At 38.8% G+C, this 23251-nt stretch overlaps 1 protein-coding gene across 1 annotated transcript; it reads left to right on the forward strand.

Moving 5' to 3' along the window:
• The first annotated feature begins 1165 nt into the window (after positions 1-1165).
• On the forward strand, positions 1166-22841 carry SLC15A4 (solute carrier family 15 member 4). The gene is made up of 8 exons (XM_010720230.3): positions 1166-1848; positions 7789-8084; positions 8848-9016; positions 10022-10099; positions 10705-10873; positions 13807-13962; positions 18943-19101; positions 21418-22841. The coding sequence occupies exons 1-8, from the start codon at positions 1279-1281 to the stop codon at positions 21564-21566; spliced, it is 1746 nt and encodes a 581-aa protein (XP_010718532.2). The 5' UTR covers positions 1166-1278; the 3' UTR covers positions 21567-22841.
• The last annotated feature ends 410 nt before the right edge of the window (positions 22842-23251 follow it).

Raw genomic sequence — 23251 nt, forward strand, 5'->3', positions numbered from 1 at the left:
GTTTAAATTACAGAATGGGTTAAGTTACAGTAGTTCACTAAGAGATCTCTGTAAAGCTGCTGGTTGTGTTTTCCTCATTGTCCTTTGACGTGATGTATAACCAGCTAAGAGAGCGAATATATTTACTGAGTCATTTCTACAGCATATGTTATTTACAAAGGCCCATCATTAAATGAAAGCATTTACTTTTACAAGCATCACTTGCTCAATTACCAACGCTGCTCCAAAAATTTTAACTCATACCTACACACTGGGTGCAACTACACCATGTCAATCAATCCACCCATGGATGCAGCTTTCCCACTTGGTACTGGTCAGAATTGCAGCCGTAATTTCCAGTGCTGGAGACACTTTAATATACTTTAATACCTTTACTCCAGCACATGTGATGGTGGAATAAAAATATATTTCAGTGCCCTAATCTCGTGGCAACCAACGTACATCCTCTTCAGTCCCATTGCTTGTGGCACTGACATCAGTCAGCGCTCTCCACCTCCACTAATGACACAGCGTGACCACATACAGATCTGATAAGGAGCTCTGCCCCACACATGGCACTGTGACACAGGCAGGATGTATACAGCACATATTCGTGGCTGTTCTCCACGATGACCATTGCATGACAACAACCCCAGCTCTCACTTTTCCAACTGAGAAGCAAAGTAGCAAAATAAATCACGTTTTAATTTCACTGTCCTTATCGCTGGAGAAAAACCAAGGGGAAAATGAAATGAGGGCTCTAATGGAAGCCAGGGTCGGGTACGTGCAGTTAATGAAGACACACGGTTCCATTTAAAGGTAATTCTCAGCCTGAGCTAACACAGAAGACAACATTCAAATCAATTTTCTGTGCTGCAGCCTCCACCTGTGACACCTTTACCCTACCTGGCACCTCAACGAGAGCTGCAAGGCAGAACGTTAAGAGAAAAAAACAAAAAGAAAAAAAGAAAAAGAAAAAGCCAAGGGTACAATCGAATCGAATCGAACCGGACTCGACCCTGCGTTAAGGATCAGCCCCAAACCCGCCGCCCTCACGCCCCCAGCCCGACCTCGCACAGCCCCGCCTCTTCCTGCACCTCCCCAGCCCTTCCCACCCCGCCGTTCCCGGACGCCCCCCTCACGTGACGGTGCGGCCGGTTGAGCGACACCGAGCTCAGCCAATGGAGTTGCGCCGCCCCCACTCGCAGGCGGGTCCTGTGGGGCCCCGCCGCGCGGCCGCGGCGAAGTTTCCTCCGGGCGGGCCGGGAAGCTGCGGCTCCGCGGCTGGGAGGCGCCGCTATGGAGGAGGCCGAGCCGAGCGAGCGCAGCCCTTTGCTGGGCAGCGGGGAGCGCGGACGGGCGGCGATCGGCGCCTTCCATGGGCGGCGGTTGGCCTGCGCCGCTGTACTGCTGGCCGAGCTGCTGGAGCGAGTGGCCTTCTACGGCATCACTTCCAACCTGGTGCTGTTCCTCAACGGACCTCCCTACGGCTGGGAGGGCGCCCAGGCCAGCCAGGCCCTGCTGCTCTTCATGGGCATCACCTACCTTGTGTCGCCGTTTGGCGGCTGGTTGGCCGACGCGCTGCTGGGCAAGTTCGGCACCATCCTGCTCAGCATGGCTCTCTATCTGCTGGGCATGCTGGCCTTCCCCGTCATCGCCGCGCCGCACACCCGCCAGGGTCTCTGCGGGGACATCCCGTTGTTCCCCGTAGAGAACTGCTCCTCTCCGGCCGCCAACGCTACACTGGCGCCGTGCTCCCAGCTGGGAGCCACCCGTTACTGCGCCGCCGCCACCTTCGTGGGACTGGTGCTGGTGGGGCTGGGAGTCGGGTCGGTCAAGGCCAACATCACCCCGTTCGGGGCAGATCAGGTCAAGTATTGCGTGGTGGCTGCCACGGCGTTCGGTGGTGCTGGTGTGGCCCAGGGGATGGGTGTCGGCCACGTTCAGTGGGGTGGATGGCGTGCCAACTGCTTCACGGAGGTGCTAAGCTTGGAGGGACTCGCGGCTTCCAGCTCCAGCTCCTGTGTAATGCAGGCTGCTGAGCCGTGCCCTGTTGGATGGGGTTTAGGAGTTTGCATCACGCCTGATCTCTTACGGCTTCTGGCTTCTGTGCAGCCCAGGAATCCAATCTGGATGAAGGTATCACCACACCGAGGAGCTGATTTGGGTTCTTGGTGGCCATGGAGTAGATTGTCAGCTATTCTACTGGTGGAGTTTGCATTGAGTTAATATGACCTCAGAGCTCCATCAGGTGGAATACCTGATAGATGTTTTAGCTTTGACAGGAGTAGCATGGGTCTTCTGGGGCAGCACTGCAGGGCCTTTATCGTCCTTCTGTGATGAATGAAGGATAGAGAACGGGCGTTGTTTAGCTGTAAGGTATTACAGCACTGTGCCCTGCAGTGGGATTTTTGTACAGGCTGATGCTGTTCCAGATGACTGGTGGGAATGTGCTCTCTGAGCAGTAAGTGTATGACCTGAGCTGTTCTCATAAGGACATGTCCTGTCCAATGGTCATGCTGAGATCCAGTTCAGTGATATGATTCACAGGGTCATCGCTGCAGAACCAAGTGACTTTAAGGACAGTATTTGACAGATAGCTCATAGTTCAGTATGGCCTAGAATGCACTGTTATGTGGTTGTTTTTTTTTTGTAGTCTTATGCTAAGGTAGGATGCTGACTGTGAGGAACTCACATTTAATTCCTGCTTTACAAATTGAGAATTTAAGATTATTAGATACTGAGCAGCTTTCCTAACAAATCCATTGTAGGTTCTGAAGAAGGGAACATACCTCCAATTCAGCTTACTGGTCCATTGAGTGCTGGCAAAAGTACGATGAAATTGTTTGTGAGAGGTTGGGATCTATCGCAATCTCTTTGCCAAGTGTCCCTCTATTCTCTATTGCGCATTTTACATTTCTCATTCTTTGGCATTTCACATATTATAGATTCTAGAGTGAAAGGCAGTATATAAATGTAAAACGTTATTATAGACTGGGATCGTATGTCTCCAGTGTATCAACTCTGTTTAAACCAGCACGAGCCCATCAAGTGAAATAGCTTTAATATGACTTTATCTTGTAAGGTGTTTTTCAAAACTGACTTCTTATCCTCAGGACACTTTATGACCATTAAATGTAAGAGATAAATAATGGCAGGGAGAGAGCAAAAGAAGAACCATTGCCAATGGAAGCATAGCTGCTGTAGCTGGAGTTTTTATGTTTATTTTTTGTCTTTTCCCTCAGGATTTCAGAGAAAGCAGTTATTGGCAAGGTGTGCAGGTAATTCCCAGTGATTTATGTAGGATAAAGCACAAGAAATATTTGTGCTGGTTCATAATCACTACTGCTCTACTGAAGACCAAATTTTTCTTCTCTGTTTCACTAGCGTATGTGTTAAATGTGTGACAGTGTACCATTTACCTCATGGTGCAGTTCTGGGCCTATGAGTGGCTTCTCCCCAAATGGTAGCAGCAAACTGCTGGTACATAGGAATAGATTGCTGAGAATAAAGGTGCTTTTTCCCCCGCCACCCCCCCCCCCCAGAAGCTGCAGACTGATCCAATGCTTATGTCTAACTCTGAGCCTCTGAGCTGATGCTTCTCAGAATATAAGCATGTGCTTATAAGCATGTGATGTGTATAACCTGGCAGTTTCCAGTTCCCCTTTTGGGTGGGAGTTTGCAGTCACTTCCTGTTTATGCAGCAGTTCATGACTTTTTAGAGTTGGGAAACTATATGACTATCCCTCGTTGTTGTGAAAGCTAATCTGAAGCCAAAAATCAGTGGTAAATGACTGGTCTGATATCAGCTGGTACCGTTGTTCTTATTAGAAATGAATCTGGTTTGGAGTTAAGGTGATTAGAGATGCTACTTTTATCCCACACAATTTCTCCTTTCTAAATTGCCACTCTAGTCATTAAATGTGTCCCTCTCTTGCCAAAAATCTTCCGGCTTTGCTACTTTAACAACAACGGTTTCAGCATTGCCAAAGTGCTGTTGGAAGTTGCTGGTATAAAGTGATTTTCAGCCTTTCTTCTGGGGAAGGATAGGAGACCCCATATAAAGAAAGGAAGGCTGCTAACAGCAAGTTGCCTTTTTTTATTTAACTTGGGAGATTGTGGACCTCAAACAATCTGAAGGCAACAGTTTGAAAACTGAACTTGTGGCATTCACATGTGCAGTACTAATTTATTTGCTTCCACAGCCAGGACAACAGTGAGAGGAAGCAGGCTGGCAACGTGGAGTGATCAAATTTTAGTATGAAAATTGAAGGTTTTATAGCGACAAAGTAGTTGTGCACAGCTTTGTTACAGAGCTCCCTCCAGTTGCTCTCAAACAATAACTGGTGAATCACTATGTGCTTCTATGGATTCCTGGCTCTTTACATAAAAATCAGGAGAACCTGCCTAATAGAACTTTAATATTTGAGCAATGTTGTCAAGCTGTAGGGACTGCTTGGGTCATCTTCCAAGATACTGGTGTTGAAAAATGCAGGAGAGGGGTAATTCAGCAAGTGATCATCTTTCTTCTAAGTCAGAATGAGGTCTGAGTGGGAATGTCGGTGCAGCTGTGCCATGGAGGTTGCTGTCAGTCACATATTTTTTAGTGACCACTTTCACAGAATGCTGTAGCTAAAGAACTAGTTATTCTCTTAGTTTGAGCTGTGTTTAACATTGTGGTTGTGACTGTTAGATGTTAACCTTATATCCTAAGCAGGCTTAGAGTATTGCAGGGCAGGGTTAAGGGGCTCTGTCCTCTACTGAAAGTGGTTGTAAATAACCTTATTATTGCACAGCTCCTGTAGCACAGTGTTACAGGCACTTGAGATTCTTTAGCATGAGAACTGTGGTGGTAATTGCATCTCATCTGACCTTAGTGTAATGTACATGTTTTGTATTCAAAATTTTGGCTCTGAGAACCATTCCTTACTGTTTTGAAATCCAATGTTGTGTAGGTCCAATTATAACCCTCAGCATGCCATACTGATTTTCTTTCTGCATTTGGATTGGCTACATGTAAGGGATAGTTATCAGATCAAGAAAATGACCGTTTGGACAGCAGAAATTTCAAGGCTTAGGCTAAACTTTCTTTTGCAAAAGTGATGTTAGATGTCTTGAGAATAGCAAGTCTTATTTCCTCTTTAGGGGCCCACCTCAGTGCAGGCAGCAATGGCAGCTGGTCAGTGATTGACAATGCAGCTGTGACCAGAACGCTTACAGTTACTCCTTTTCTATCATTCTTTGGGTTTGGAGTTTTTTTTTTGTTGTTGTTGTTGTTACCTACGGCACTTACGTTGTGTGCATTAGATATTGGCTGTTGTTTGTTTCAGTTGGGGTACCTTTGAAACAATTTTAGTACAATGTTTTAATTCAGTGGTAGACAGTCTAGCACTCCAGCCTTGAAGTATTACTGATGTTTCCATTTCACTGGTGTTAAAAGTCGATTGAAAATAAACTTCAGTATGTTTTTCTTCTTCTTGACCACATATTAAAATGTATTATTTACAGTATTAGTAACAGAAGAGAGAAATAAATACCTATTATTCATTCAGTGAACACTTAAGAGAACAAATCTATCTTGTGCTGTTACAGAGTTCAGATAATAGCCAACAGGGAGAAACTCTGTATGGTCCTCTGTAAATATAGCTGATACTTTGGGTAGACGTTGCAATGTTTGAAAGGAACTACAAGGATTGCCTTTTAATTCTACTATGTTTTCTATTTCTTGTGAAGTGTCTTTGTAGCTCTTCCACCAGCTAGTCTGGTGGGATTTTTGATGAGTTATTAACGTTGGTCAATGAAATGCCATAGTGACATTTCAGGCATGGCTGTGATGTAATTTTCTGTGCACATACATATACCTTGATAGGAAAGCAGAACACGAACTCTTTTCTTTGTAGGTCTGTGGTGTGTCTATGTTCCTTTTTTTTGTGACTGTCTCAGAAGGGATCCTGGAGAATGGGAGGGAAGTTCCAGGGAAGAGTCATGGTCAGTGGTTTCTGTGCAAGAAACCATGCAAAAGTCTATAACTTCCTGTACCTCAGAAAAGGCAGCTAAAAGGATGTAACAGCAGTTTCTGGAAATGAGATGAGTAGAAATGGATCAGCAGTGGGATAAAGCTCAGCTAGCTGCCTTCTGTTGTCTTCTGGAGTTAGGGAACGCAAACAAGGCTAGTGTTAGGCAGGTTCAACATGGATAAATGGTGATGTTTGCAGCGTGTAATTACCTGGTGATCTCTTTGCCACAGGCTATTATGGATTGTAAGAGCTGACCTGGGTTCAGGGGGCAGGCTGGACAAGTTCAGCAGGGGAAAAATTCAACTGCAGGTCATTAAGTAGATGGAGGCTATCCTTGGTTCAGGAAGTTTGTCAGGAGCTTCGAGTTGGAGGTTGGATAAACTTGATAGAAATCCCACGCTGTGCTTTCCCTGCTCTTACACTGTACCAAACTTTGCTTTCATGTCTTCACGTGTCTTTGCATAGTCACGAGCAAGGTCATTTGTGAGAGAGGATGGGAAGTCATTTTTTTGCACTAAGTATAAGAGAACTGAGACTTTATCATGAAGAAATTAAAACCTTTTGTCAAAAAGATTGATAATTCATTACCCAAATTGGAATGCTTTCTATGATGTAATTCTTTGCTAATACCTTGCTATCATTTAGGATCTGGGATAAATACCTAGTTTAATATACTACTACCCTTGGTGACCCTTAAGATGAAGGAATGGATACCAATCTGATGCTGGAGAAGGGGAATTTCTAAGTTGCAGTCTCTGAGATAGTATCTGACTTGCCAACAGACATACTTCAGTGCCTAACAATGCTATGAACCGTGCATAGGAATAAATGCTTTAATATTTATTTTGTTCAGTTTGCTTAAACAATACAGTAAGGTTTCTGCACCATTGAGAAACCTGAAGCTATAAATCAAAACTGACAACTTTAAAAATGTATTTCAAGGTATAGTTTGTTTTTTGTATTGCAAACTAAACACAAATCTTTTCAAGATCTGGCAAAATGAGGAAGGGAAACTTGAAGTTAGAAGTCGTCAACAACTGACTCAGCAAGTCCAGTGTATGGTACTTAATGGTCAGTGTTAATGGCCTTTCAGTCATAAAACAGTGACAAATATGGTGTAATGGAATCTTCTATAGACAAGTTGGTCTTTTTAAATGTATTTCACATTTTAACTTGTGTAATTTCTCTTACATCACAACTTATGAGTTATCCTGAGTTCTTGTGACTAAATGACAACCACATGTGGTGACTCATGGTAGGCAATAGAGAATGAAGAGTGATGGTAAAAACTGTGCAGGATGATTCTGTAAGGTAGAGATGTCTTATTTACATTTGAGAAACACTTCAAGCAGAAAAAGAACACCGTGAACTGGGCTGACTTGATAGAAGGGAAAATATTTAATGGGGTTTTTACTGCCTGAAACCTCAAGCAGCCTGATTTTCTTTTTCCCCTTTTAAGGTCAGAATGGCAAGTCTTCAATTTATGTTCTGATGAGAGGAATTAGGACTGTGTTAAAACTTAAATTTGGAATTTGGGCTTTAATCACCAAATAGTCATTTGAGGCTTAGAAAATGGAACGTGATTAACTGTGAGCTATATGCAGTTGGAAGAAGCAATGGATGGATTTTGGGGTACTTTAACTTTTTTAGTAAAAAAAAAAAAAAAGTTATTTCAATTTATGTGTGGCTTATGAGATGGTAATTTGAGCAAAGTTTGTCTAGAGAAATGAATTCTAATAAACACTCTTAATTTCCTTCAGAAATTGAACAACTTGTTTTTAATTTTTTCCAGGTCAAAGATCGAGGTCCAGAAGCCACAAGAAGATTTTTTAATTGGTTTTATTGGAGCATTAATTTGGGAGCTATTCTGTCTCTGGGAGGCATTGCATACATTCAACAGAATGTGAGCTTTGTTATTGGATACAGTATCCCAACAGTTTGCATCGGGATTTCATTCATGGTTTTCTTATGTGGTCAGAGTTTCTTCATCACAAAACCACCTGATGGTAGTGCCTTCACAGACATGTTTAAAATTCTTGCATATTCTTGTTGCTCAAGAAAAAGACACATGGAACATTCGACTAATAGGTTTGTAATGAGCTCTTTTGTATAGTCTGAATTACAATGAATCACTCTAAGAATTAAAACTAATTTGAACAGGCTAGCTGGCAGTAAGTCATAGGAGAGAACACACTAGAAGAAATTTGGTTCCTGGGGTTATATTGTGGGACCACTGGGATGAAAGAGATGCATTTCAAGATCACTGAATCTCTGCTGTTTTCAACTGAACTACTGAAAGTGTAATATTAACCAACTTTGCTGCTTTTAAACATTAGTGAACTTTCTGAACTGCCGAGGTACATTTGTGGGGCACCATCTGATTTTAAATACACTGCCATCTGCATTCAGTGTTTTCTTATAAGGTTTGTTGGGTAGCTGAAATGTATGACCATAGCATACTGGTGGCTGAATTAGGTCACTGACTGTAGAATGTGTGAGGTCCCTCTGCAGCAATAGCTTTCACAATTCACTTTGTAAGACAACTCAGTGAGTTAGAGTAACACATTTTGTGGTACTGTTAAGTTCTGCATATTGCACCCCCTTTTTATTTATACATGGGGATGAATGAGGGGAAAAAAGGAAATCTTTATAACAAACATCTCACCTTATGCTTTCACCTGCTACTGATCCATTCTGGTCTAGTTAATTTGTTGTTAAGAATAACTTATTTTGGAAATGCATGAGTTTTGTTGTTGTTGTTATTGTTTTTTAATAATGCAAGATAGTATTACAAGATGTCAAGTCAGGTTTTGTTGTTATTAAGTGAACCTATCCATGATCTTTTCAACAGTGAAGGCCAGGGAGTCCTTCAGCAGCCTCGTAAGCAGAGCCTGTTTGAGATGGCTAAGCTGTCACGTGGAGGTCCATTCAGAGAAGATAAAGTTGAAGATGTGAAAGCTCTCGTGAAGATTATCCCTGTCTTTTTTGCTTTAATACCTTATTGGACAGTGTATTTTCAAGTGAGTGGTTTCAAATGGTTGTGCACTCTTTGTCAAATGTAAAAAAAAACAATCTCAAATGTAAAGGCCATAACAGCCTCCTAACAACTGCATTTGAAAGATCTGGGGCTATATTGTTAAGCTGTAGTTCTGAACCCAGGCTGTAAACCTAACTCCTCTCTGAATATTGCCTCACAGAGCTTCTACTTGAAGAAAGTACATGAAAGTTGTTTTTTAGTGGGGAGGGGATGAGGATACTATAAAGTTTATTTACAGTTACCATTTAGTAGCTGTGATTCTAGAGAAGCCAAATATTGAAGAGGATTCTTCAGAACTCCAGTACTGGTTGCATGCCTTGTTTAATACCCATGTGTTCAGTAATTTTATCTATTTGTCTTTTATATACCTAGATATGCATCACATAATATTCTGTTAGCAAAAATAATACTGAGTGATGGTAGCTGCTTTTGCATTTTTGCTTTGTTGGATAAAATAACTGGGGAAAGCTGAATCAACTTACCAGTATGCCAGTATATCTAATTTCACATTTCTTCTGGGTGCTCTCCTGTGTATATGAAGAATTTTCAGGCTTTTCCCCTGAAATTGAGAGATGAAAAGCAGTTACAGGGAATACTTTATAATTAAAATAAATTTCATAGCTGTACAAATTAATTTATCTTAAATATTGCACTCTTTCATCTTGCAGTTGATTCACATAGGTCAGGGTCAGTGGATTGCATTTTTAATTAATTCCTTTCTAGTTCTTCTTTAGTGGGATGAATTGGAGTAGCATCTATTTGGGGGAAAGAAGACTGTGACTGTATTTCAAATCACACGAATGAGTCTTTGTGCACTTCATAAAATTAAATTGATGGCTTAGAAACAGTTTATAATGTTCAAACAGTAGTTCTTTTTGGTTTCCTAAATTAGCAATTTACTTTTGGTGTAATCTATATTAATTATGGTTAATTACTGGCATCATTTGGGCTTGTCCAAATAATCTCAACTCATCTTCTCTAATACTAGATGCAGACAACATATGTATTGCAAAGTCTTCATCTGAGAATTCCTGAAATAGCAAATGACACCAACTCAGTTCATACGGTAAGTAGGACACAACAAGTGAAAAGTATATTTTCTTTAGTGGAAATACAAAACATTTGTACAAAAACTCTAGAAAGTTAAGGTAACAGCTAAGGGGAATCAGCAGCTGTAAACATGGGGCATTTAAAAAGCATGAACTGCATGTACTACGTTGATTTAGGCATATGTTCTAGTATACAGAGTTGAGACGGTGGATGTGAGCACAGCGAGGTGGTGGAGAGGCATTTCAAGAGTGGTGACAGTGATATGAGAAGCAAGCCATGTTCTGAATGGCCATGCACAGCTGTTACACCGCAAGATGAAGAGCATTTCAGTCAACTCATCTGCACAAATCAGCTGATGGTGGTGGCTATGGTGAAAAACAGCATTATGTAGATGAGGATTTGTTCTATCAAACAGTGTCGTTGTGCTCTATCAGTTATAGTTTTCATGGAAATAAATAGGTGGCATTACTTTGCTTAATAAATACAACAATATATGCAAGAGAAACTGAAAAAACCTTCAATCTCAGCATTTCATGAAAAGTATTTTCTCTGTTACATAATGGAAGAAAAAATCCAACCCTTAAGCATGAAATTCCTAACTTCAGTCATCTATTCTTTTAGTTTCCAGCAGCCTGGTTGACTATGTTTGATGCAGTGCTTATTCTCATCCTAATACCCTTAAAAGATAAATTAGTGGACCCCATTTTGAAGAGGAATGGCTTGCTCCCATCATCACTGAAGAGGATTGCAGTTGGGATGTTCTTTGTGATGTGTTCAGCGTTTGCTGCAGGTAAGAAAGCAACTTGGAGATCTGCTTATTTAATCAGCAATTTGAAATTAAGTTTTTGAAAGCCTTGAATCTTTAATTCAAGAATATTCAAGAGTCTTTTTCATGAGATAGCTGGAATACAACTGCATGGACACATTTCCTACAATGAAGGACATTTTATTCAAAGGTTACTAGACTGGTTTGAATTTTTCCAATAAAATAGGAGCATTTTTCCTGCCTGAAATAGACTTTGAGTATGCCTTTTAAAATCAACTTTGAGTTGATTTTAATAAGTTAGGATTTTCAGGTTTATATATTTGCTTAATTAACTGCCAGCATTACCTTCTAGTATGCTTGATTCAGGACAACAATTTATCTTCAGCCATATTTTCATAACAGATGCCTTATCTTCACTGATCAGTGCTTGGCTGAACAATGTGTTTAGCATTTGGATTTGAAGCCTTTAGTGCTCCTACTATAAACTTTATTATATTATGGAAGACCATGTTCTCTGATCTATTACTTGTTTATCTTGAAGTTGAACATTTATTTATCCTGAAAAACAAAGAGGTTCAGAAATTAAGTATGCTCCTTCATGCAGTCTGACTTTTGAGTTTAAAATAATTGAATTTCTACCTAAAATCCTTTCCCTTTATCTGAAATAATAAAGTTAGGTTATTGCTGAACAAGAGTTTCTTCTTCCCACTATGGGTTTTTTTTTTTCCACTCCCTTACCTTAATGTTCCCTATTGTTTGGGAATTACTGTAGTGTAAAATAGCTTAGCTATAGCATGAAAGGAAAAAGATGGCATCTCTGTTCAAACCATAAATCAGCTGCATTTGAGATGATTTAAAGCTGTTAAGCACTGCTGATGTGGAACTGAACATCTCTGAGCAATGCTTCATAGAATGAATAGCCTTCATCCAGTATCACTGTAATGAACATATTGATAAAGCATGATAGCATTAAATAAATTAATTTTAGCAGTTGTAATCTCCTATATTTTAGGGAAAGGGACACTTTATATGGCTATTATGATTTCTTTCAATGAGAGAGATAATTACCTTATTAGGTGAAGGTCACTTTGTATGTGGGCAAGTAAAGTTCTTTTAGCAAAGTCATTTAAACTTAAAATAGGAATGTTTCTCTCATTCCATGTTACACAGGACACTGCTACCAGCAAAAGAAGGTGATGTAAAACAGTTAAATGTCAGCTCTTTAAATAGAACCTGCTGGCTCACATGGAACTGAACTCAAAAACAGTAATATCAGTATTAGTACTTGGGGGGACTGAAACATATTGAGCATGGATTGCTAAGTTGGGGGAATGATTTCACGTAGCAGAATCCTTAATGTCAAATACCTTCTGTTCTATTCACCTACAAATATGATGCACAATTCTGTTGGTTTGATTACTTGCAATCTGGGTGGAAAGTTGAACCTTTTGGAATAGTTTGGCATCCATTCATCATAATGTGAATTCGAGTGCTTTCATTGTGGCAGCTTTGAGGCACAGGGAACTCTGTTTAATGGGGAAAAAGCTTCTGTTGTCTCTTTCATAATTTTTTTTTATTTTCTCATTAAACTGTATTTCTAGAAGCCATATTTTAATGTTTCTAACTTGTCTCAGTTTCTGCATTAGAGGAAATGATTTCAATTTTGAGAACTTGAGGATGTTAATATCTTAGCTTGAAGTCTTGCAGAAGTGTACTAATGATTTGTTCGGGCCGTGTTTCCATTTTAACTTGCTTATCTAACTGGCATTAGTTCTGGACACAATTATGGCTTCCTATTAGGTGCTCAGATTGTATTAAATACCTTATAAACTGTGTGAGACTGCAGCTGATGAGACGTAGCAAACATTTGCTGCGCTTCATGCATTTTACTGTACATTCTGAGCAGCAGGATTTGAGGTTATTCAGCTGGAAAACCTACTTCATTTATAGAGTTTAAACAATTATTTCAAGAATTTAAGATTCTTTTAACTACAAATAAAGTAAGATTAAACTTGAAGCTTGCCTCTCAAAGACTAAGATAGAATCAATTGGTTCTAGATTCTGTGGCAGTTTAGTATAGTGTAGTTACACTCCTGTGTTGCTAAATACCACCTAAACTTCTTACGATGTGAAGAACGTCAAACACATTAAGGATCTCTAGCTGCTTTGAAGAACCATAATTTTGTGCTAAATATATATGAAGGAAGTTATGCACTAGTTCTTGCCTGAATCTGCTGCTTTGTTAATGTTCTAGGTTCCATTCTACACTGTTGGCTACATTAAAAACAAAACATCAAGATACCCTGCTTTATTTTAATTACTTCATTTTCTCATGGTTCAGAGGGCACTGAGTTAATTGAAGAGCTAAAAGAAAGATACCTTTAAAAAAAGGTGTCAGTGATCACCTGGAAGGAAACGAGGAAGGCAGAGAAAATGTGGTGGCCCAACACTAAGCACTGAACTAAGAGTTCAGAATAGTCATTACCTCAAAAACAGATGGTATGAAGGAAATCACTCTTTATAACACATTTGGAATCATTTTAATAAGCAAAATGGTTCCAGGCTCACCAGCACCCTGTGATACTTCAAAGAAGTAGTTTCTGAAGATGTATTTAAAAAAGAAAAGCAATGACAAAAAAGCCACACATCCCCTAAAAAAGAACCAGATCAAATTTTGTGTGAGAAAGCTCTTAACTAATCCATCTGGCAAAAGGTTAAGTATTTTTATAATTATTGCTACTGAATGAGAATGTAACTGCTGCAGTTCTCTGGCAGAGGAACTATGCTCCTTAAAGTAACTATAATAAGAGTAGTCTGTAGTGATTTCTGTTCAGAAGAGGAAATGCATATTCCTATTTAATAAATTGTAATTGACGTGTGTAGGACTGAATGCTTATTTAATTCTTAATTCCTCTTAAGTGTTTTTTTTTTTTTTTCCCCACTCCCACTCCACGTAGGAATTCTGGAAAGCAACAGACTGAAAATTGTAAAGATCAAAACAATCAATCAGACAATTGGAAATGTTACATACCATGCTGCAGATCTGCCAATATGGTGGCAGATTCCTCAGTACGTGCTCATCGGATTCAGTGAAATATTCGCAAGTATAGCAGGTAAGAGATTCTGTGTCTTAGATCTGCTTTCTTCTCTATCACAAATGATGGGTTCTCAGAAAATACTTTCTTTTCGAATCATTATAAATGATGTCCTCAGATGTAATATTATGCAGTATAACTTAATTGCTTGCTTTCCCTTCGTATGTTGTTATTCCCATTTGAAAGTTGGTTTCATAAGAAGTCTTCTCAAAACTGAATTTCAGGCAGAGCAATATTTGAATGTTTGCCTGCTATTCAGTTGGCATGGGATATGTGCAAGCCCTAATGGCAGACAAGATAGCCTTTTAACAGTGTATTTTAAAAAGAGTGGTTTTAATGCTGTATTATTACCTCTGAACTGCAAATAAAATTTGTTCTATAACTTTTCCGCTTAGAAACTGAGGTCACGATTCAGATCGTCAGTTAGGATGTGGAATCTTCCTTTCTGAAGGCAAAAAGGAAGGAACCACTCTTTAAAAATCAAAATTTATTCCCAATTTAAATTCATGTTGCTTGAGTTTCTACATCTGTATGATGAGTTAAGTGACACTAAAAAAATTGTTTTCAATTAAGCTGAAAGTGAAATGGGATGAGAGGGTGAAAGGGGTATTAAATCTTATTTTCTGACCTGTTTCATATACACACATGACTAGTTAGCACAAAGAAACACAGCCAATTTATCTGTTATCTCTGGTGTGGCTAATGCTGCCTTATTGCAATTAGACAGTGTTACTGTGAATCTCTTAGTGCAGTGTTTACATATCTAGTGCTTGGGAAAATGCTTACTAATAATAGAAAAATGTTCATGATCACATAAGTAGTTATTTTGGTGCTACTTCAGTAGAATTGCAGCATTACCTGATGTAATACATTGGAAGCTCCAGTGACTTCATTTCAGAATTTTCTGTTACCTGCTTAACTACAGATACTTATTAACGTGTTGTAGTACTGTTTCAGAATATTGAACTTAGAAAATCATCCGTTCAAACTGGCTTTATGCTTAGCTCTTTCCCTTAGTTTGCTTAGAACAGAGTTTCCTGGTTTCATTCTCCCTGTAGCTAGTCACTTTCATTCCTCACACTGGGCAAGCACAGTGAGTAAAACAAGATCCCCTGATTCTTTAAGATCTTGCTGGCAGTGGCCCCAGCTGTCACATGTTCTGTGGAGGAGATAACTTCTACTCTATCAGGTTTCTAGTTATGTGTGGTTGGCTGTCATCACAGCTGTTGGGAAATGAAACAAAGTGTCTGGGTTTCTTTGCAAGGAGAAAAAAAAAAAATGTGGCTTTCATGGGTTGGGTTCCTATTCCTATTTCTGAAACAGCTTTGTGTGTTTATCTGCACAGGTAGTAGGTGTCTGTAAGTTTTTTTCCAACTTGGTAAAAACTGCTGCAACTATTCCATTCCAAATTTAGCAGATCTGGAAATTGCTTGTCTCCATGCCCCGCAGTGATGTGTAGGCAAGTCCTCCCTTTGCTTCAACACTTGGAAGGCGTGGGGAGAGTTCACTATCTTTAAAGCACACCAAGACTCAGATGCTAAAAGCCATAGATTCTTAAATGGAAAGTATAATTTGATGGCACAGTATCCTCTGCAGAGGAACACAGCTGCATAGCCACTGCTATCCTGTATTACACTGCATTTCAGCATGTATGAACAGTAGCCATCACAAATCCAAAATAGAACAACCTGGAGATGGAAGTCATGCTTAATCAAGTTACTGCAACTGAGGCTATATTTAACTTTAATCAAGAGTAAAATTTTTTTAGTTTTAGTTCCAACTTCAGGGACCATGCTAATTAAACTGGAACTCAGGGAAACAGATGATTCATTGTAATGCTAGTATTCATGCAAACGTAAGTTTCTTCTCTTACACATTGTTGTTTCTCCTTTTTATCAGTCTGCTGCTGATTGAGCTCCAATTTAAGGATTGGTTTGGTGGTATTTCTGTTTTTTCTTTTTTTTTTTTTTTCCCCTCCCCCAACTGCTTTACTGGACTTTTTTGTGGAAAGCAAAGCCTTTAAGGCTTACATTATTCTTATGAGAATACCCTGCTGTTTGTCTGCACTTGCTGCATCTGTATCAACAGCTTTGTGACTTCAAAAGCTGTTAGTTGGTCATGTTTAAAAAAAAAAAAAAAAAAAAAAAAGCAAATGCTTCTCTTTGAACCAAAAATTCCATGCAGATCTTAATTGCTTTTGTACTACACTTTCATGTGGCTTGTTTTACAGAGCTTTTTTTCCCCTGCCTTCTGATTGTTATCTAAACTGAATTCCCAGTATCTTTAAGAAAGCCCCTTAAGACTTTAATAGAATATGCTTTACCAATTTGATACTCAAAGCTGATAAAAGCATCTCTTTTGCCATTTAAAAAAAAAAAAACACACAAAACTAAACTGTTAATGGTCACAAAACTATCTTGATTTGAAAATATTTACTGCAAATAAAAGGGGACTAAATATCTTAAGAGCAGAAACATAGATTTGGTAGCTGTTGGTTATTGTTTACTGTAAAACTAAACATATTCTTATTAAGTCACAGTAGTTACACTTGATTTGCTTTTAAAAGATGACACACATTGCATTAATGTTTTGTATTATTCTGTCAGTCCTCTTAAAGCACTCTTATTTAGCTGGGAATCATCATCTCACCTGACAACACCAACTAGAGGGTTTAATATCAAAAGTGATTGTTTGAGCTAGCATGAAATTGTTATCACTGGCTGCCAGCAGGCAAGAGCATCTCTGAAGGCAAAGAAAAGATTTTGTATTCTTCATGCTAGATTAAATTCTAGGTTTGTTGGAAACATTATTCAAGTTTAAAGATACACTTTTCCCTCTCCTAAAAAAAAAAAAAATAAAAAAGTGCTGTACACATTCTGGATTTTTGTTTTGAATGTTAAGATTTTCCACCAACCTAGTCTATCTGTGCAATGAACAAGAGAAGAAATGGTCTGCACTCTTCCACATGATGTTCTTGAGCCTAACTTGCACAGTGTATGTGGAAGCCTGGAGTCCAAAATATGAATGATACTCCTAACATTTGTAGCAGGAATGATTACAACAGAGATTACAACAGGTTGAAGAACAGGCTATTGTATCCCAAGAGCAGTATGCTTGTTTTGTTTTTGGTTTTGTATATTTTTTTTTTTGGTCAGACTGGCCAGGTAAATAGTTCTTGAAAAGTCTGCACTGTTATTACTAGCAGGAAAAAGAAAACTGACATTTTAATTCTCAAAATAAATACGAGGTTTTTGTGACTGTCTCTTTCTCTGTAGCAATTCTCTCATTGTGGTTTGAATTTACAGGAACTTACACAGCTGAGTTGCACAAAGAATGTTTCAGTTCCTATCTAGAATCACAGACAGGTTGCTATTGAGCCATTCAAATGTGTTTTGTGAAGGAAAAGAGAAGTGTGTTGGTTATCAGAGATTTCTCAGGTGGCAGTGCAGAATGCTGTTAGACCAGTAAGTGAGAACACGTAATTCTGTTTCTCTTAGAAGAGCTCCCTTGCATCATGCAAATTGACCTATTGCACTTGAAGTGTTAAGTCTTTTCTTGAAGAGAAATGCCAGTGTCTATCAATTAACCTCTGCCTGGAGTAGCAAAAGTTAAATACCAATAACAGCAAAAATAAGCATATGTTTATTATCTGGTACAATATTTGTGCTGGTTTTAGGTCTATTACTGTAAATCTGGCAAGAGAAGCGTTAGATGAGGCAGTGAATTCAGTCATTAATTTCAGTATGAAGCAGCCTGTTGTGAAACAAACCTTTCATCTGTCAGAAGAAGCTCTGTGATTTAACTGTCTCTTGTGAATAATCCCTTTTGACAGGAATATTGCTTTAAAAAAAAGTTAATAGTGGGCATTAGTCTTTGCAAGGCAGAAAGTTAACCTATGTGTCCTGTAGGTATTCAATTTCAGTAGCACAGATTGTTTTCAAATTGATGTTATTGGATTGGATTTTTTTTCCTTAGTTTTCTTGGTTGAAATTGGAATAGGTCTGGCTTAAAGTTGAATTCTCATTTATATACATCTTAATAAGAATACGCATGCAAGCAATGGACTCAGAATGATCTAAATCAAAGTTAAGTTGCAAATAATTGCTGTCTTCTCAGATACAACTGATTCTTCTGTTTACATCAGAAATACAGACGGGAGCCTATGAGAAATAAATGTTCCTGGTCAAGAACAAGAAAGCTTGTTCTTGATTACTTTGTTCTTAGTAAGGAAGGCTACTTGCCTTATAAATACTGCACAACAGATGAAAGGTATAGAAACAGGTGAACATGGACCTTGCCAGATTAGACTTAGTTTAATATGTATCTTAAAGAATGAAATTAGATAGAAAATTGAATAGCTTGCATCAGAAGATTCCTTGATGTTGTACACGTAATGTTAATGAGATCAAAGCACTGGTCTCAAATGTTGTCTGTTTGAGAATCGATAACCGTAATGCTATAATGGGATGAAAAGTACCACAATAATAACAGGGTGGCAAAGTCCTTAGCTACAGCAAATGAGAATGAACCCAAACACAGCAGACACAGAAATGAAGGAAAATTGCTGCTTACCTTTGGAAGGCCACAGGTATGCAAGAATCTCCAGCAAAAGATACCCTTACCTCCACTGCCAAGCCTTAGATGAGGTCTGGGAAGGGCTGGATCCTGGCTCCACCCCTTCCAATCACTTACATCCATTGTCTACACCTGGGCTCCCCTGGGTTGGCCCTGCCTTCCCACCAGGTGCTCCACCACTGCTTCAGGCCGTATCTTAGCATTTCCTCTTACAATATCTAGCAGGGTTCATAAAGTAGTTAGGGAAGACTAGGAAATAGTAAGAATTCACTGCTTTAGTGTCTCCCAAAATCTGAGCCTAGTTTTGGATATTTAACCTATCAGGAATAGTATACATCTGTAAATTCTATAACACTGAATAGGGACAAATTACTATGGTTTCTTAGATCTCTCAATAATATGCATTTTTTTCTTTTTATACAGGTCTAGAATTTGCATATTCAGCTGCTCCCAAATCTATGCAGAGTGCTATTATGGGGCTGTTTTTTTTCTTCTCGGGGATTGGATCATTTGTTGGATCTGGATTGTTGGCATTGGTGTCTATTAAAGAAATTGGCTGGATGAGTAATCATACTGATTTTGGTAAGTTATTTGCAGCTTATTTGTAGTCTATGAAGTCAAATGCTTTTTTCAGAAACAGTTGAGCATCAAGTATGTGGAACTGTTGAATCTTGCTACTTAGAAGATATATACTTGTCTACTGTTATGTTAAGGACTACACTTCATCTTGCATATAGGTCTGAACTAATGTGACAGGGCAACACAATACATTGTTCTCATGAAAGCATGGGAAACACAAATTTAGTATTTTGCCAAAGTGCCTAAAGTACTGAAAGTACTTTCTGGAGACATGGGGAATAAAAGATACCTAAATCTTTCTTAGTGATTGTTCCGCTTCTTAGTTTCAAGAGTCTCTGTGGCAATTATTCTGAGTTAATTTTTCCATTTCTGTCTGCTAGCTGTTTTTACTCTTTTCAAGTCCATTACAACTTTTGCTTTGTATTGCCAGTTGAAGTTAAAAATAATTATTGGCACCAGTAGGTGGCACCTTGGGAATTTCAGAAAATCCTAGCATCATCAATGGTTTAATTAGTTCCAACAGAAAGAGCATAAAAAGTCCTCAAAACATATGCCAGGCCTTCTGTGTATAAATGGCTTAAACTTGCTTTAAAATTGGTATGAGAAAATTTTCTGTTTGATTTGGTTTTACCAAAAAGTAACACTTTCTGGAAGTCAGCCTTGTTTGATAAGGCGTTCTTGTAAAAAATTGCAGAAGATGATAAGTAGCCTTGGCTTTATGCGAGTGTCCTCACCAGAGGGAAGTTTGATCACATATCTGGCTCAAGGCTGAGGCACTCAATGGGTGCTTTCCATTTGTAGTGTGTTCTATTGGTACTGCTTTCACTGTTTATATCAGGGGAAACAGATCTGCTGCTGCGGCTGTTTGATTTGGTCTAATGCTATTGAAAGCCATTACCAAATTCTCATACAAAATTTACTTAGGCCTTCAAGAGCAGGAATCGTAAGGAGAAGACTTTATTAAATGAAAGACTTCCAATTTTTTTTTTTAATTAGCTGCTGCACAATAACTATGAGCATGTGCACCAAGTTTATGCTATTTGAGCCAACTCACTGTGCCATTTGATGTAACTATCTGCCTCCAAAATCTACTGACAACGTTTATTCTCTGCTGGCATGTCAGTGTTGATTGCTGCCTTTGAAATGGCTGTTATTTCTCTGACATGAACTTGAGGTTTCATAGGTTTAATATCCCATCTCATAAAGGATAATGACTACTTTTTAACCACATCTGCTCTTGAAGTGGAGATTCACATGTATATTGTATTTTAAATGTCAGGGAAAGACTTGGTTTAATTTTATTGCATTTTACTAGAAATTCCTTTAATTGAATCATACGTTTCAGTAATTAAAGTAATTTAATCAGAACATTTATAGGCACGCTGCATGAACAGCTTGTTAGGATGGATCTACACTTCAGTATTTTTACACCTTCTAACCTTTGTGATAATCTTAATGGTCTCATTGGCTGTGGCTCATGTGGCATGTTGGAAATGAGCCACAATATATTTGTTCTGGAGGTACAGCAATTGTGGATATTTCTTAATAGAGGAATAATGTTTTAGCAATGAGCTTTCTTAATTTAACATTAATTAATGTGCTACAACTCACTCATTTATAACAACTTTGAAGGACTGTCAAAGGTGAATTGAACCGAAAGGAGCCATGTATCATTTCATGAATTCTTAACTTTGTTCCAAGAAAGGGCTGAGATAACTGCTGTCCTATACCTACAGAGCTGCCAAAATTCTTCCCTCATACCATTCATTTTGTGATTCTTTCTATTTTCATTTGAAATGAGTTGTCTCCTGAAAAAATTGATGTGATTTCTGTTACTTACCTATATAGAAGTAATCATTGAGATTTTCAGCTGTTTTATTTGAGGTCAGCAAAGCGTTGCAATTTTGCAGAATGAAGGGGAAAGAATGGAAGATTATTAAAGTTTTAAAATTGTTCTGACTCTGGTGAAGCATGCCTGTTGCTACATATATAGTGTCCTCGTTGGCACAAAGTTTTTACAGTGGTGGGAGTAGCTTCCTGCCATACTTTTTATAAGGGACATAATGCAGTAAGAGTCCACCTCCTTCCTCAGAGACATTACGTGGTTTAAGGCACTGAAGCTCTGAAGAAAGATGAAGTGTATTTTCCTGTAAAGTTCCATCATTTGTCCTGCATAATTGTGCTGTCAGGTGGAAAGGTGCTTAGGTCTTGCCCATTTTTTGCAAAGAAGTCTTCACTACTTAAGCTTGAAGGGATTGATGTTTTCACTTGTATATTCTTTATTAATGTTTTTTTTTTTCCTCCCTATTTTTTTTCTAGGTAACATTAATGGCTGCCAATTAAATTATTACTTTTTTTTACTGGCTGCCATCCAAGGAGCAACCCTCTTGCTTTTCCTTATTGTTTCTGTGAAATACGATCATCAAAAATCAAAGATGAATGACGTAGCTGCCAATGGAAGGATCTGATGTCTGTTACAGAGCAGGTTATTAAAGCAGCTCATGCTGGGTCTGTGAGATCTTATGTTTTCTCCAGAGAGACTCTTATTAGACTTGCATGTTACAAGAGTTCTCGCCCCTGCCGCTCTCAGTTAACGTAGGTAAGTGCCTTATGTTGGTGGGGCTCATTTCTTGCACTATGTCCTGGCAGAGGACAAACACAAATCTTGGAAGTGTATTAACTCTAGGCATTCAAGTTGCTCTTTGTAATCATGTGATGTTTACTAAACTCTTGAAAGCTGGGACTTATGCTTGGAAATAGAGTGCAGCCAGTCACGTGTGGCATGGGTTAGCTCTGACTGAGAAACTGCTAAGTGAAACACTGTGGATCTACAGAAACAGTCAGCTGCCTCAAGCCCACATTGAGGATGCACAGGAAAGAAAACATTTCACAGGAGCCTGAAGTAGCAGTCACAAGAACAAACATACCATGAGAGTCGGTTTTCTTGGGAGAAGCGAGGACAAATTAAGTTGCGGATCAATTGTAATTAAAAAAAAATGTAATCATCTTTCATTGGAAGTGAACTCAGCAATTAAGATCCAATCTTGCAGTCAAGAGTGTCTGATACTGGAGGCTGAGTTGTGAATGTGCTGGTTCTACGTGCTGCAATAGCTTGGCATGCAGCTGCTCTAAGTTTTGCTGCATAGTAAACATTTGTTGGCAGTGAAATGGTTTTACTTCAGAACTGGTTTTGAGTTTGCATTGGATGTATTAGGCCAAAATGAAAACATACATCTTATGACAGAGTATTCTTCAGTCTAACACTGTTTCTTCCCTAAGGAATATTTTAAATGTTTTCAGAAAGGACTGAGATTGAATTCTCAGAAGATGAATGCGCAATAACAATTTAGAAGTCTTTCAAGCCAGTTCCTTCAGTTCTGCATCTTAGTTCTGGCTACCATGCTGCAGGGTTTGCATCTTTCAGCAACACATTCCTATAGCAGAGCAAATGGTTTCACATTTGGCCTCCTGAATTTTAGTGCTTTTAACAACTGATTGTGTGCAGGCTGGGATGGAAGATGATATTTTGCAAGGAATAATGTGGAAAGAAAATGAAAACAACTTTTTATTAATATATTGGATTTTATAGTTTCCTTTGCATTTATGTTGTCAAAATGTCCCTTTTTTTTTTTTTTTTTTTGTACACGGGCATCTTTTTAATGAGTTTACAAAACAAAATGAACTTCCTTGCTGTGACTTTTGACCCTTTGTTTCTAGGTGAATAAAACTGTCCTACAACTGTTCTGGTTTTTAGCCTTTATTTCCTGAACATACACTGAAATTCTATTAAATGTCAATGCGCATTGACATCCTATTAGTTTTGTCAGGTAATGTAAGAGTACACATCCTGTCTTGTATATGACAATCAGGGGAAATAACAGAATGGAGTTCTTTCTTGAATATATTCTGGTTCAGTTATTCAGTCTGAAGGACTGTTGCTGTTCTCAGTAACTAAGTGTTTGGGGGGTTTCTTCTGCTGCTAGGTATTGTCAACTCTGGTGTCCCTACTTACTCCTTTTCCAGGAAGTGAACTTCATTTCACTATTTTTCTCCAGTCTTCATATTTTTAACAGCGCTCGTAAATCTCTGATTTGATGCTGCTCAGCTCCAACCTGTTTAAACCAAGTTAAATGAAGATTACCAGAGAAACAAG

The sequence above is a fragment of the Meleagris gallopavo genome, chromosome 17, assembly GCF_905368555.1.
Source record: "Meleagris gallopavo chromosome 17, MGAL_WU_HG_1.1, whole genome shotgun sequence".
NCBI classification, from domain to species: Eukaryota; Metazoa; Chordata; class Aves; order Galliformes; family Phasianidae; genus Meleagris; species Meleagris gallopavo.